Source organism: Calidris pugnax, unplaced genomic scaffold, assembly GCF_001431845.1.
Source record: "Calidris pugnax isolate Ruff unplaced genomic scaffold, ASM143184v1 scaffold1, whole genome shotgun sequence".
In the NCBI taxonomy this organism is placed as follows: Eukaryota; Metazoa; Chordata; class Aves; order Charadriiformes; family Scolopacidae; genus Calidris; species Calidris pugnax.
In genome coordinates, this window is record NW_015090800.1 from 6,265,873 (window position 1) to 6,281,394 (window position 15,522).

The 15,522-nt window shown below is 46.9% G+C and overlaps 1 protein-coding gene across 1 annotated transcript in view; it reads right to left on the reverse strand.

Annotated features, from left to right (window-relative positions):
* Window positions 1-7,156: 7,156 nt before the first annotated feature.
* Window positions 7,157-15,522, reverse strand: part of TMTC1 (transmembrane and tetratricopeptide repeat containing 1) — a 153,103-nt gene continuing 144,737 nt past the window's right edge. Inside the window, exons 15-20 of the mRNA XM_014937486.1 lie at window positions 14,774-14,909; window positions 13,918-14,062; window positions 12,994-13,131; window positions 12,482-12,604; window positions 11,352-11,429; window positions 7,157-10,595 (exon numbers count right to left, since the gene is read on the reverse strand). Coding sequence (XP_014792972.1) covers window positions 10,455-10,595; window positions 11,352-11,429; window positions 12,482-12,604; window positions 12,994-13,131; window positions 13,918-14,062; window positions 14,774-14,909 — 761 coding nt within the window. The 3' untranslated portion in view covers window positions 7,157-10,454. The remainder of the gene's footprint in view (window positions 10,596-11,351; window positions 11,430-12,481; window positions 12,605-12,993; window positions 13,132-13,917; window positions 14,063-14,773; window positions 14,910-15,522) is intronic.

Consider the following 15,522-nt stretch of genomic DNA (forward strand, 5'->3'; position numbering starts at 1 on the left):
TGCCAGTGTTTCCTCTGGCAACATGCACACAAGTGGTTCTTCTCAAAATTGAACCATGCCCTGCTCAGTTACACGTAAAGCATCATCCCACAGTCATTGCTCTGTGCTTTTCTTTATGTGAACACAAACTGCCAGGCAAGGTAACCTTCCTCTGCAACAGGAGACCAAGGGGGCATCCTCCCTTCCCACCTCTACAGTCTCTTTCTCTACCCTAAAACCCAGCAAACCCTCAGCTGGTGCACACCACAAAAGCTCTGCAGCTGCATTAGCTCACACCAGCCAGAGATCTCATCTTTGAGATCTCCACTGTGGGAGGGGAGTCAGCCTGGGAAGCTGAGTGAGAAGGACTTTTTAGTCCAACTTCTACTCCTGAGTGAGCTGTATTCAATGACTTGAGGATGAAAGAGAGATGCTCCTGTCTCTCCTGCCCCTTCCCCAAGGAAAAGGCAGCCCACTGCAACACAGACCTGCCAGGGCTGCCCCTGGGCACCAACTCCCTCCCACCAAAAGTCAATTCAAAAGAAGAATCCCTGCAGCAGAGCATTCTCTGGGCTCTTCAGGTCAATAGGATGAACTCCACACTTCAGGTCTACATAGACAACAGAAACAAGAGTGTTTTGCAGTGAGACAATCCCCCACGTGCTCAGACACATTACCTCGGGCTCTTCTGGCAGGTAAGGAATTAATGGTACAAATCCCAGGTGTCGCAGCTTTCCTGGCTTCCAAGCGGGAGGCAATTATATGGGTATAAATGAAAACACACAGAAATTGCATTTCTTGATAAGAAGCTGATGTGTGCAAAGCTGAGGTCTCGTGTGAGGTACTTTTGTGATGTGTGCAGAGTCATGAAAAAAAAAAAGCAAATTTAAATTTAATCCAGCAGCCTAATTATACTTAATGAAATGCACCTGGGACTTACAAAATTAAGCAACAGGTGCAACAGGTTACAATGATGCCACCAGACTTTACTTAAAGTTTATTATTTCAAAGGTTCCAGACCTTAAGTGCACTGGGGCACTTAACCTAAGTAAGTAAAGTCATGAAAGACATTGTCTCTTAACTGACAAGAGTTCTGCTGGCCCAGAACTCACTCTTGGCTTTGGTCTGAAATAGCTCTGTCTCCTTGTGATGTTTCTCACATCACTTTTGGCACCAATTGTGCCTTAGAAACACGGACAATGAGCATGGGGAAAGTCTGACTTGGAGCAGTGTCCAGCCAGGGGTGACTGGCTCTGATTAAGTTTTAGGTGTTTCACTGAACTGCACAATTTGTGGCAATCACAATTATGTTCTCTGGGAAAACCCCCTTCAGCCCTCACCCAGCAGGGAGGGATGGACACACTGACAGGCCTGCTGGACCATGTGTTGGGTGGAGGAGGAAGGAGTGTGCTGCTCCCCTGGGTCAGCTCCAACACATGATCACATCAGCAAAGATCACACGGGAGGGGTGATTTGAAATACTTGGGACACAAAGAAAAGCAACCAGTTGCAACTCCTCATACCAGAGGTCTGCTTCTCCAGGCTGTGTGGTTTCAGGAGAGGGTTCACAAGCCATCAAGCTTCTGGCTCCACTGCTGAGAAGAGGACAGCAGCTCTTCCTCCACTCCTGTCAGCTGGCCTGCATCTGCACCAGCTGAAAACCACTTTGTTAATCACTCCTATCCAGTGTGTCTCTAGTGCCAATAGGAGGGGTAGGAGGGGTCCCCTGCCTCTCCCAAGCCAAGGCTGGGATAAGAGTTCAGTTCTCAGCCATGCAAACATATAAGTGATATAATGCTCATGATTTAGGAGGTACTCACACCGTGTTTGCCCTGGCTAGGGCCTAGAATAACTCATTAAAGTCATCAGAGGGTTGAGTCTTGGATCCAAAATGTTAATAACTACCACAAGGACACCTCTCCAGCCCTCTCTGTAACATTGAGTCCTATGTCCTCTGTGTAGGCTTGAAGGAAATGTTACTTGCTTAACCTCCCCAGCAGGCTGACAGATATTAGAAAGCCCACCAATCTCCCACACCACCTTACCCAAGAGCCAGTGAACTGAGGAGCCCGTATCTTTCTCCTCTACCTGGATGGCCAACCACCCCAAGAGCTTAGCAGCAACAAGTGGGACTCACACCACAAGGCTGTGGGGGATCCTTGTACAACTTCTGCAGGGCTCTTGGCTGTAGAGGGGCTAACTGAGCTCCTTGCTTCTCCATTTAGCTCAGCCTCTCTCTCCTTCTTGATTTTAATACCTCTTTATCATATTCCCCGGACACTCTCTGGACTCAAACCATTCGACTACTGCAGAAAGTTCAGTCACAAAATCAGGCACAATTTTCTGAGCCATTGACCTGGACCAAGCTCTCCCTAGCCCATGCTGCTGACTAGCTTTTCCAAAAGAGACTGTGATGATTATTGCTATAGCAGCAAGTCTACTAGTGAAGTAGAAAATAAATAGACTTTATCAGCGAGGTAAATGATGGAGAAAACACCATTCCCTTAGGTGGGGAGAGAAACAGCATTAGCAACAGCGGAAGGACCAGATCATATTGGAGCAAGATAGCAGGGATGGCAGTTAGGTGGTTAGCCCATCTCTTGCCCCAGCTGGGCAGATCTTTTTAGCACTGGTTTTGCTACCATTTCCTTCTCTTCAAGGAAGTAAATTTTTACATAGATGTGGGAGCAGACCAGACAAAGAGTTACAAATATGCTACCCACTGCAGGAGGATGCGTAGGAAAGATTTGAGAACATGGTGCCATTCATTGCTCTCCTAGACATTTTCTGACCTGACTGTCCCAGTGTCACCAGTTAGGAAGCTCAGTAGGACCAAGCCATTTCTCTTTCTTGCACAACCAAGGAACTGCACCACATCTGAGCAGCCTGCATGAGGAACACCTGAATTGCCACAGCAGTCCGGAGAGGGCTGGGGCAAGCAGCATGTAGATAGACAGGGTAAGAAAGGCCTCCAGTCCCGTCAGAACTATAGCAAGAGCAGCCCAAAAAACAACCACCAGGGACAAGCACATCAAGCTCCAGTATGATTTATGAAAACTGACTGCTTTTATTCACCTGTTTGCCACCCTAAAAGAGCAAATAACTCCAGAAACCCCCACACTGGCGCGCATCTCCCCACATCTTTCCCCCAGCCCATCTGCCCCCCACAGAGGGTAGGCCCCACAGTCCACACACAAGACTCACCTCATGGAACAAGCAGGGACACCAGCAGCAAGAGGAGCTCTGTTTCCAGCCCAAGCAAAGCACACAGTGCCAGAGCCTGAGCTGGGTTGTGCTAACAAGAGACACAGCCCTCCTCCATCCTACCTAACGAGCCCCTTTAATAGATAAGAGGGCCAATGAGTTTTGGCAGGTGAGGCCACAGGGCTGCAAATCAGGTGGGTTTGGAGGCTCTCCAGCCATGTCTTGCTGGGGGTCACCAGCTCCCTGGGCTTTCCTGATTGTAGTTTGCTGTCTGCTTTGCACAGGGACAGCAGCAGAAGCAGATGTCTGTGTCATCACCCCCCGCTTCCCCATTGCCACCAGCCTGGAGCTGCTGCAGCCCTTGCAGTTTGAAACAAATCTCGTTGCTTTTGAAAAGGAAGGTGAGCACAGGCAAAAGTGAATCCAGCCAAATTCCTCACCCTGTGGTCTCTCCTCACCCAGGCCAGCCAAAAAGAGCATGTTTGCAAGACCTTCTCCCTTTCTAGGGGACACCAAGAGAGTTGGAGAACCCTAGCAGGTTTTCATTTGTGGAGCAATAAGTAGGGTTTACAGAGAGGCTTAAGTAGCTGCCATAAGGATGAGAATTATTTGACCTTTTTTACGGTGAGAGCTGCTATCCACATACTGCAATAGCAACTACAGCATGGAGCTGCCTTCCCTTTGGGGCCTCCGGGTGCTGAGGTGCTTCCAGGTACATGGGGCCCTGGCATCACCCACGGCATAGCCCACATCTCCACCCCACCTTGCTGAGCAGCCTGAGGGCTGCACGGTCCAGAGGACATGAGTCTGGCCCAGGCTGTCCCCACTTGCTGTGCCACTGCCTGTCCCTATGGGCACTGCCTGCCCTGTTGGCCAGTTGGCAGCCAGAAGGCCCCTCTCCCGAGAGGCCGAAGGCCAACTATAACTGCAGGCAAGGGAGGGAGGCCAGACCACCGTGCTGTATTCCTTGTTCTGCTGAAAGGGCAAAACCTGCATGTTGCTCAGCGGTGCAGGATCCAGGCTGTGACCTGGCCATACATCTTATTTCTCCATCAGTACAAACGAGGACCTGGGCAGGGGGTCGTTGGTAGCAAGCTCCATGAAGAAACCCTGCACTGTTGGGATCCAGAAGAACTTCAGGGTGTAAGGGCTGACTTCAACGTGAGCATGCAATTCCCCTTCACGGTACAGAGAGTTTTGCACACACCAAGATGGCAGGAAACTCTATGGCTTGTGTACATGGCTTTTGATTCTCTTTCAGATCCATTTTCAATGGAGATGTTTATCACCATCATGATCCCCTGAGTAAACTCAAGCCCTGAGAACATGGGAGCATCTGGGAATGTCTGCCAGAAAGAAAGATATTAGAACAAAATGAGTTTCTTTCTAATTTCTGTTCTGTTTTCCTCTCTGCATTCTGTAGAACTGACACATTCTTGATATGTATAAAGCCTGACAGGAAGAACTTATGCAAGTAGAACATGCCCAATCAAGACCATGTAAGCACCAGCCCTCATCCTTTCTCATGCTCAGGCTCCAAAAAATGCCTGCTCCAATATTTTTATATAGCCAGACTCAAATACACGTGCTGCTGCATAGTTGCTCCTACGTGACCAATAACTGAGACTCCTTGGCCAGTAAAATATTAGTCCAGTGGAGTAAGAAACTTCAGCCCTTCCACCTCCAGAAGAACTTATTCATGGTTGGTCCTAAGTAACAGACTGAGTCCATAGCCAAGAAAACCAAACCAGACATGACACCTAACTTTTCATACTTTTTATATAAAATAGACATTTACATACATTTTCTTTTGCAGAGACTTCAAGCATAACTCCTTTATGTGAAATCTAGCCATAAATCCCACAGTGAAAAAAGCAAAGACTGCAAATTCCTGTACCACTGACATACATCCAGCTGCTGCTAAGTGTGAATTTATTTTTTAAAGATTTCTAATCCATGGGCTGTTTTCTTGTTTGGTTTTTGTTGTTTTGTTTTGTTTTTAAAGATATGCACAATTGATTTAAAAAAAATTCGATACAGAAATAAGAACCATATGAGCAACAGGCAATGCAAACAACTCCTGCATGAGAGGCACACGCAGCGTGACATCCACTCCAGGCAAAAATTTCTACAGTAATACAGTTGTAGAAGCCATAACTTTTACAGAGGATACCACCGGGGGTATTTTCCAGAAGAAAAAAATTTCAGCAAGTCAGTACAAACATGGCAATGAACTTTTGCACAAAGTTACTGAGATTACCTGAAGCAGCTTTGCCACATTGAAACACTAGTGAACGCCAAGCGCTTTTTTTTTTTCTCTTTTCTTTTTTTTTTTGTGCTGCTGGGTTTACATGTACATGAAAGCAAAATGGTGCATTTTGAAACTGCTGCAAGAGGCTGAAGGTTGAAGAAAAAAAAAAGCCCTCCAAGGGCTAATTTTTTCCAAAGATTGTGCATAATTGCATATATGAAAGATAGAAATTGAGCACTCGGTCAACTTAATCACATACAGATTGAGGAGACTTAAGCATATACCAACTGTTTCACCGAGCTGGAGGACAAGTGGGGCAAAAGATCATACAGCTATCTTCTAAATTGCCTAATTATTAAAATTAGAATGACAATTTTCTTCTTTCACCAAATATTGTAAACCATATCTGGCCTGGTTTCTGTAACTGCTGAGAAGCTTTCATAATTTTTATATAATTTTTGAGGTGTCCAGCCTTCCCTGCAAGTTAGGGTCTTTATTTTGGACTTTTTTGACTTAGACTTCTTTCAGCCATGTGTCTGCATGTACAACCCCCTGCCCCGTCCTCGTCAGGATCTCTGGAATGAAGGCCATTTGCACTGCTGCATTCACTTACTGTTTGGCCAAAACAAGTTGCCTGCACATTTGTAGGAAAATCTAGTCCAAGGAGTCTCTGGGAGAGAGAAAAAATGCCCCCCCTGCTGCATCATTTATCCCGAGGGATGGAAAAGGAATGGAAGCGAAGAATGCTTGACTTTAAATAAGCAATAAAATAAAACCCATCAGCTGAAAATATTATTCATGGAGAAAGGAAAAAGTAACACAATGATTATGTTTTTCATTTAGGATTAAAACGCACAGTGAATACATGAGAGTCCTGTCTAACCAGCTTTCCATTAATTCTCCACTTTAATAATGGCAAGCACTGAGGTTTAGCCAAAGCAACGCGCAGAGCGAGCAAACTCTCCCCGACCAGGTAGAACTCCAGCTACTTATTAATTTGTAATCTCTGCTAACCATGCTGAGCACTGGAGTTGGCAGAAAACAATTTATTTATAACTCATTATTTTAGAAGCTGTGCAATGCTAGAGGAAGAGGACATTTCCTATGATTAATTAGGATAATATCCAGTTTATCACAAGGTAAGTCGCTCCATTTATCTTCCACAAGAGCATTTCATTTTGGTGGAGGTAACCCATTTCATATCATAGTCCATTCTTCTTTGCCTGCAATAAACCTTTCACAAGATTAATGTCCTGAACAAACACAGCATTTCGGCACAGACACCAATGAGACAGAGAGTCAGCTCAAAACTTCACAAGGGTTTAACTGCTTTGGTAGCTCAGGGTCTGAATCATCCTCCAAATACCCTGCCGGTTGGCAGACCATCATCCTGCATAGATGGGGTATAAAGTGCTGGTTCAGTGCCCTCCTCTCCCCCTAACTACCTTCAACCCAGCTCCAAAATGTGGAAAACTGGCTTTTTGGCATATAAACGTCATCCAGTTCAGCTGGGATTAAACTCCATGGATACGTTACCTGGAGAAGGACTCTTTGCCAGGAAGGGTAATGATAGGACAAGGGGAAACGGTTTTAAATTGGAAGAAAAAAGATTCAGATTAGATCTCAGGAAGAAATTTTTTACTGTGAGGGTGGTGAGACACTGGAACAGGTTGCCCAGGGAAGCTGTGGATGCCCCATCCCTGGAAGTGTTCAAGACCAGGCTGGATGGGGCCTTGAGCAACCTGCTCTAGTGGGAGGTGTCCCTGCCCATGGCAGGGGGGTTGGAACTCAGATGATCCTTGAGGTTCCTTCCAACCCAAACCATTCTATGATTCTATGATTCTAATTCAGGTGAGTGGATGAACATACACCATGCCTTCCGACCAAACCGCCTCCCTCACTAGGAGGATGATCCCATCTTCTGCAAGTAAGGCAGCGTTGCAAAAAGGGCAATCCTTCTCCAGGATCTAGGAGCAGGGGCTGTATTATATATACTATACCCAAAGCTGTATTATACTTTTACACGTGCACCCATTTTAGGAGGTCAAGGTGACTTTGATGAGGTTCTAGGACAAGAACAAGACAATCATTTCTACCAGGTCTCTCAGGAAAGACAAACTAAGCTTTAAGCCGAAGTCAAAAACACAAAACCAAGTCATCCCCCTCACGAAGCATCGCTATAAAAAATACAACTTCTTTTATATCTGAAAAAATATGTTTCATTGGCCACAATTTAAAGCCGCACTGCTGTGGGGCTCGTAGAATATATTGTATTTATTTAATATATCTTTACGAGACGAAGTTTATAGCTGATACACATTTTTAAATGAGACATATCTCCCCCAACCCCTATTCCCACCCTTCAGCTAGCTCTTGGGAGCCCTCTGCAGATGTTTGCTATGCCAGGGGCTTTGCATGGCACTGCTGTTGGGGGTCTGTACCAAATACCACTCTGCCAGCCCCCAAACTCATTACCACAGTGGTACTGCAGGCAGCCAGCCAGCCTGGGCACACGGGGCTTTGGTGAAGGTGCCCCAAAGACAGGGTCCCCTTGAGGAGAGGCAGAGAGCTTTATGGTCCAGGTACCTCTGAATACCCCGGTAATGAACCATCTACAGTGCTGCAATGCACGGTGGGGAACCTACTGCTCTCAGAAGCCCTTTAAGCTTTGGTTTCCCCATCCCAGGGAATTCTGCTGGTGCAAACCCACCTCCTTCCAGCTATCCTGGCAGCACCAGGGCTGTGCAAAGCTGCTCCACGCATGGCATCCAGTAGAGCTCTGGCACTGAGGTCTGGCAGAAACATCGGGTCAGTGAATCTGTGGTCATAAAAGCTATGCAACAAGACAAGGGTTGCTGACCCAGCCCCAGGACCTCAAACCCATCCTTGGCCCCAAAAAGGAAAGTAGGCTGCTTGGACTGGGGGGAAAAAGGGAAAATTCACCAGTGAAAGACTTGCTTAGTCTTGGTCCTCTCTGCTTCCTTGGGATTAATGAAGCTGGTTCAAAGGGAGAGAACCCAGAAATATGTGTTACCACCTTCTCCCTCCAATAGTCTCTCCCTCCCACCAACCTTAAGAGCCAGCATCTACCCAGCTGTAGGCACTTGGCCAGTGGGGACCAGTACCTCCCAAGTCCAGTCTTGTCTTGGTGGGTGCACAGCCATAGCTCCAGTGGGTCCAGAAGCCCTGACAGGGCAGACACTTGCACCAGCCTGGCCCCACTCTGAGCTCTACATGCAGTTGGAGTCATGTTAACAATTTGTCAGTAATTTGACCACCAGTAGTGGCTGGACACTGAGCTTTTTAAATAAAGCCAGTGGAGCCACTCTGCACCATCACTGCCCCATCACACTGAGTGAATGTGGAGCTTGCCAAGGTGCCAGGGCCAACACAGAACTAAGCCTGGGTGCCATGTGGGTCACCATCACACAGGCCTTTCCTGATGGATGTGTATCAAGGCATCCCATACCTCATCAGAACTGTCCTCTACTAATAATGCCAAACCTTGGGCTGCTCTTCTGCAGGGACTGGCCACAACCAAGCTCAAATATCACAACTCTTACGGCGGTCTCCTGCTGCAAGAGAAACAAACCAATGACATACCCTGATGTCCAAACCCAAAGGCAGCAGCACCAAGCACGATCCCACCAGTGCTCTCTGTGAGCTGGTACAAACCCTGGTGGAAGCAGCAGAAGTGCTGTTACTGCAGGAGCAGTTTGGTCCAATGTGCTCTGCAGCCATTTGAGTCAGAAACATCCTCAGGGGGAGTTACTCAAGCATGCCTCAGTGGTCCTTCAGACCATACAAGTCACAGTGCCCAGCCATGTGGCCAGCTGTGAAGAATACTGCCCAATTTGTATAAAACAGAGAAAATATATTAATTATTTGATTATTATAAGTTAAATAAATAAAGCTCAAAAATAAAAGCCCCAATTCTGAAGAGAATTTTTTTTTCCCACTTCGGTATTTAAAAATATAGATTTATTACTGATCAGCTATAAGTCATTTTCTGTATCTTTTGGGGGAGTGGATGAGAACACTTTGACAAAGAGTTTTGTCAGTGTTAACACCATGATAAATGGGCTTTGTCCCTGCACACCCATAAAAATGCCTCCTTAGTACCTTTCTGGCCTGGGAAATCTTCCCTAATCTCTCTGTGGCTTTACTTTACCTCCTGTATTGATCAGGTCAGTTGTTTGGTTTTTTTTACTGGGGACTAGACAGGAGGACAAGTAATCCTAGAGCTTCCCATTGCCTTTGGATGCTTCCATTTTTTTCAGAGTGGTAATTATTTGGTCCGGAGGGAGAGGGCAAAGGGTAAAGCCATATGATATTTGACAATACTGACATCATGAACCTGAATTATTACAAAATGATTATCTTATGAGTAAAACATTCAGCTGAGGTTTTCCCTCAAAGGATCATTTGTCCTACTTGTAGAATCATCCTTCTAGGGCTGATATTCAGATACTGTTTTCCCTTTCTTTAGAGTAATTTTCAAGTCACGTTTAGAGCTGCAAAAGTGGCCACAATTTCCTCAGTATTAACCCCTTGAAGCCTTTTTATGTGACCATTATGACCATCTTTCCTGGTTCAGAAGGACCTGGCAGCACTTGCAATGAAGCCCATCAGTGGTACTTTATGTGGACATGAGCCTGTGTTGAGTTACAGGAGGTGATACTTCACCCTCACTGCAACAGATGAGTGCTTTGTCTCCATGGTTTCCCCAGTGATAACCAAGATATTGAAGGTACGTGTCCCACCCACGCTCCAGGTGTGATTAAAATGGGCTCAGCCTAAACATAAATCCTGATTATAGGAAGGTTTTCATTCATTCTCCAGCACGTCCCATGGGAGCCAGGTGTCTCCTGTAACTTTGGTCAAACATAAGCATGCATTCAAAATTTGCCTTCCGTAATTCTGAGTTCTATCAAAGTTCCTTCAACATCACTTCAAGCAATAGGCGTCCACCATATTTTTCTCCAAGGGGCAGGAGTTTCTTTCCACTGGTGACTGAATGCTATGTTTGGTCTTTCTCCTGGACTTCCTGAAACCGTTTCTCCAAGCGATCCAGTTTGGCCAGATTCTCTTTCAGCAACTTGCTGTTTGGAACCAGCTGTAAGGCCTTCTCATAGTAGCCACGGGCAGTGATGTAGCTTCCCTACAGAGAAAATGAGTGACAGATCTCATTTGCATTCCCTGACATAGAAAGTGCATTCTTTGGGAATGGTGAAGATGATAATACAAAGGAAAAACAGTTTATAAACCTTGATATTGTTAGGTAATAGGAATGTTTCCGCATTATGAGATGGATCACCGAGTGCCATTAGCCTAAATTTGATCAAATACACATGGCAAGAAGTAGATTTAGATTTTTCTGTTATGTTGTACCAGAAGAGTTAATTTTACTCAGTGATAGGATAGCTCGAGGATAGCACACAATGTGACTCTTTTAAGACCCAAATTATAATGATATGCTAAAGTATTCAAAAAGATAAGCAAACACAGGGTGGGCTGTCTATTTTCCATAATTTCATGCTAGTATTCTGCACTAGACATCTTTATTCAATTAATTATGCAGAGAAGAATCTTAAAAGTCAACTCACGGTGACATTTTTTAAGGTAGGTCAACGACTGAAGATGGAAAACTTTAGAGATGGGCAGGTTGCTCCTTGCAGCCTGCCCTCTTACAACTATGGGATTGGCATTACGGGATATATATTCCTGAGCAACCTGATTGGGAAATACTAGTTGAGATGGACAGACCTTCCTCCTCTTTGGATAAATATGTCAGGAACACTCAACTGTTCACAAACGTGCAGCTCTTGGCACAAAGAGCTTGAAACAAATTTAGCTTTCAGCCCTAGGTAGTAGTTTCTGCAGTTGATAGCTGAAGGAAAAGCAAGGCTGCCATTACCTTGATGTGCTCGATGCCTCCCATATTCATCCAGGCCTGCGCTTGGTCTGGGTTGAGCTCCACAGCGCGTTTATAGCTCTACATAAATACAAAACATTTTTAGGTCAAGAGTCTTAGTCTTCATACAAAAGCACTGCTGGTTGGGCAGGAGAAACTGTTTCCTCTCCCCTTGAATTCGCTTCAAAAATAATTCCAAATTCTTCTCATATACAATTCACAAACTGAATTTCAGTTTCTTTTCAGCACAGGCAGCGTAATATATTGCTTCACTGCTGATCTCATCTCGCAGGTCTTCCCTGCTCACGGTGCCACCACAAGGAGCCACACCAACCCCTGCGACCCTCTCCCTGCCACCCTGCCCCACTGGGGTCTCCTGCACATCAGGGTCATTTCCCTGGGCAGGTGCCTGCCACTCACAAGCCATGTGTGGCTGTCAAGCTCCTTATCTGCAAGGCTTTTGTCTGGAGCTGCTGCAGCCATGTGGAGGTTTTACAGGGACCTAAGGGCAGTCCTGTCTCTCCCCACTGCTTCTGCCACTGTGCATGGGTGAAGAAGCAAGGAGGACCTTCTAAACTCTGTTAAACAGCACTGTTTTCATGGGATCACAACAGGAAAAGATTTAAATCAGGATTAGTCACCTCCAGGGATATTGAGACTATTCAGAACTGTCCCAATAACAACATTCTGTGTGATTATTTAATGCTAGCCTAATTTCTGAGCTATCAAGCCTCCTGCTCCGCAGGATAAGCCAATCTCTCAGCTATCTGGTAATGAGGTGAGATATAACCATGTGGTTATATATAACAGCTTCTGGCTGAGCCACGTGGAGTTGGCCATCGCCAGCAAGAGGGGCTGGGTCTGGATGGACCAAGGGTCTGGTCAATGAGAAGATGCCTAGGTTCCTCCACAATCCGATGACAACTCTGTACTTAACCTCTCAGAGCAGGGAGCTGTATTTCCACACAGGAATGAGGAAAAAAGTTGCAGCTAAGTCTGGCAAAGGTAGCTGCCCCATAGCTTTAGCTGTACTGCTGAGCTCCCAAGGCCAACAGCCAGGGAGTATTAGATGCAATGAGCTGACTCTATCTTTTAACTTACAAAACTATCCGTAGGGCTTAGAGCAGTCGTACCTCGAAAGCCTTGTCAAGGAGATTCTGTTCTCTTAGCTGGTTTCCTTTTGTGAAAAAGAGCTCTGATATGACTTTTGGATCCTTTGGTTTTAGCTGAAGAGCTTTTTCTATAGCTTCAAGTGCCTGTGAAAGAGCAAGAGGACATTTTGGTACTGCATTCTGCGCCTTTCACTTCTCATGCTCTCCTCACAGCTAGGGCCTCCCAGCATAACAGTCAGCTTCCTCCTTCTCTTGCGTGTCCCACAGTGTTAACACATGTGGAAATGTATTTTTTAAATGCCTGTGGCTGATGGACAGTGGGTCTGACAGCAGAAGGAGCAGTAAGTGGTACGAAAATCACACTGCTCAGCTTCAGTCCCAGTACCTAGATAAACAGAAGGTTTTAGTGAAAAAATGAATCTACTAGATGTGCACTAAGGCATGTGACTTGTCTCTGGAAAGACAGAACATAAAATTCAAACTGAGCTCTGCGTGTGAGTCCTCGGGACAAGGGCACCCCATGGCCACGGTACCTTGGCATAGTGCTCCTGCTTGCTGTAGATGGCTGACAGAAGACGGTAGCACTCCAGACACTCTGCATCCTCGTTAAGTATATGGTTTGTCATCTTTTCAGCTTCCTTCGTCCGCCCCATCATTGCTAAAACCTGAGCCTACGGAGCCACATTATAAAGGGTTACGATCTTAAAAAGGTCAGCCCCTTTTTAATACACGACGCTGCACCCAGTGGCTGGTGCTGGGTTCCTGATTCTCCCAGTGGTGGTGTTGAGGCACTTCAAGGAAAGGTGGGAGGATTAAACCTTCCTAGCAAGTAAGGGCTTCAAGTCATGGCTTCAAGTTGCACCAGGGGAAGTTCAGGTTGGATATTAGGAAACATTTCTTTACTGAAAGGGTTGTCAGGCATTGGAATGGACTGCCCAGGGAGGTGGTGGAGTCACCATCCCTGGAGGTATTTAAGAAACGTGTAGACATGGCTCTTCAGGGCATGCTCTAGTGCCTGAGATTATTGGTTTGTGGTGGGATGTTGTGTGGGTGGGTGATGGTTTTGTTTGGTTGTTGTTGTTGTTGTTGTGTGTTTAGGTGGTGGGTGGTGTTTTTTGGGTTGTTTTGTTTGTTTGTTTGTTTGTTTTTTGGTGGTTTTTTTGTGGTTGGACTCGATGATCTCTGAGGTCCCTTCCAACCACTACGATTCTGTGATTCTGTGAAGGGGCAGGTCAGATCTCTTTGTCAAGTCCTACTCAGCTGGAAAGGCAGTGACTGAGACATGGGTCTGAGGTTGGGAGCAGTGAGGAGCAAACAAGGAGAACGGGAGAGCTGGTCGCTGGATGGCCAGTGTGGAGGTAGAACCAAGCTCTGGGCCTCGGGCAACACTGACACTAACACAGCCATCCCACTCCACTTTTGCAGCCCTGCCCTGGCCGAGCTCGCCCCACACTCACCAGCGCCAGTCGGATCTCTTTGTTTGAAGGCTGCAGTGATGCTGCTTCTCTGTAAACCTGCAAGGCTTCTTCGTATCGCCCCGTGTTGTAATACAGAGCCCCCAGCGGGGACAGGATTTCGGCCTTCCGGGATACCTTCAGTGCCCTGGGATTTGGGAAATTTGAGAGCACAAATTTAACATCCCAGGGACGCTGCATGCTCCCAGCAGCAATCCCTCTGGCCATCTGAGGAGAGAGGGCCAGCCCCAAAGACGTGGTGTTGGGGGACATGGTGTAGGGGAGGACTATGTAGAGTAGGGTAGATGGTTGGACTCAATGATCCCAAAGGTCTCTTCCAACTTAAATGATTCTATGAAAGCGCATGTGAGCACGCAGCAGGGGTGGCAATAGCTGACAGTGGCAGAGCCCAGGGAGTGTAAGCACAAATCAGGAGGCAAAAAAACCGCAGAGGGTCCACCCTGCTACATACTGGCAGTCAGGGCCTGCTTACTGGCATATTGCTGGAAAGGGTTTGGTCCTAGGCCACAAGGCAGTTATGGCTTCTACTGGTGCTAAGATCCTGCTCATGTCACCAAGAAACCTCTGGCTTTGTTGTTAGAGCGTCCCTCAGCCAAAGCAGCACTGTGTCCACCATGGGGGCTTGGGAAGTCAACACCACCTGAGTCCACGCTGCCTTTCCAGGCATTCCCCCAAAATAGCCAAACAAGCAGAAGTAAACCTGGTTTCGAAAAGATGGAGAAGGAATGGGGGAAAACCCAAACATGCACTGACAGATTCACATATCAAGAGGTGCTTTAGAGAGACAAGCTGTATGGGTGTAGGAGGGAAACCTCTGTCTCCCGTGCCAAATTCTTACCGCTTGTACCACACTTCAGCCTCTTTGTTCTGCCCCAGGGAGCGGTGAAGCCTGCCCAGGTTCACCATGGCCACGTGGTGAGCGGGGCTCAGGCGGATGGCCTGCCTGTAGTGGGACACGGCTCGCTCGGGAGCTCCTGGAGAAGAGAACAACCATTAAGCTGCTGCCTCAGAAAAATGCCACCGCAAATTCAGCACGCAGTAATGCTCTGGGTGTTCTTTTAGTTCTTGCTCTGTGTGGGGGGGACCATTTTGAGAAAGAAAACCTGCCGCGGCCTTTCTACAGGTTAAAAACTTGCTGTCTAAATTAGGATTTAAGCTCTAGTACCCCGAGATGATCCTAAGAAATAGATTCTTCTAGGGGTAGGTTTTTGCAAGTCGAGGGTACAGTCATCAGAAGAAGACTGCTAACTGAAAGCACCCTCCTGTCATGATGCAACATGTCCCCCCATGTTAAGGACAGAGCCCACCCCAGAGAGGGGTTTGCAGCACACATCCCACCATCCAGGAGAGCACCCTGCCACCCTGGCCCACTGGAGACAGGGAGAACAAGCCACCCAGTGCTCCCCACAACCCCAGCAGAGCTGCAAATATTTTCAGCTCTTCCAAAAACTGTTCCTTCCACCTCTGTTGCCCTGGCTCTGCTCAGCCTCCGTGCGTTGCTCAACAGGAATGAGAGAAGCTGCCCGTGACCAGCTAATTCCCACCTCCGGGCAGTAAATCCCAGAGCAGAGGTGTCCAGGAGCCGAT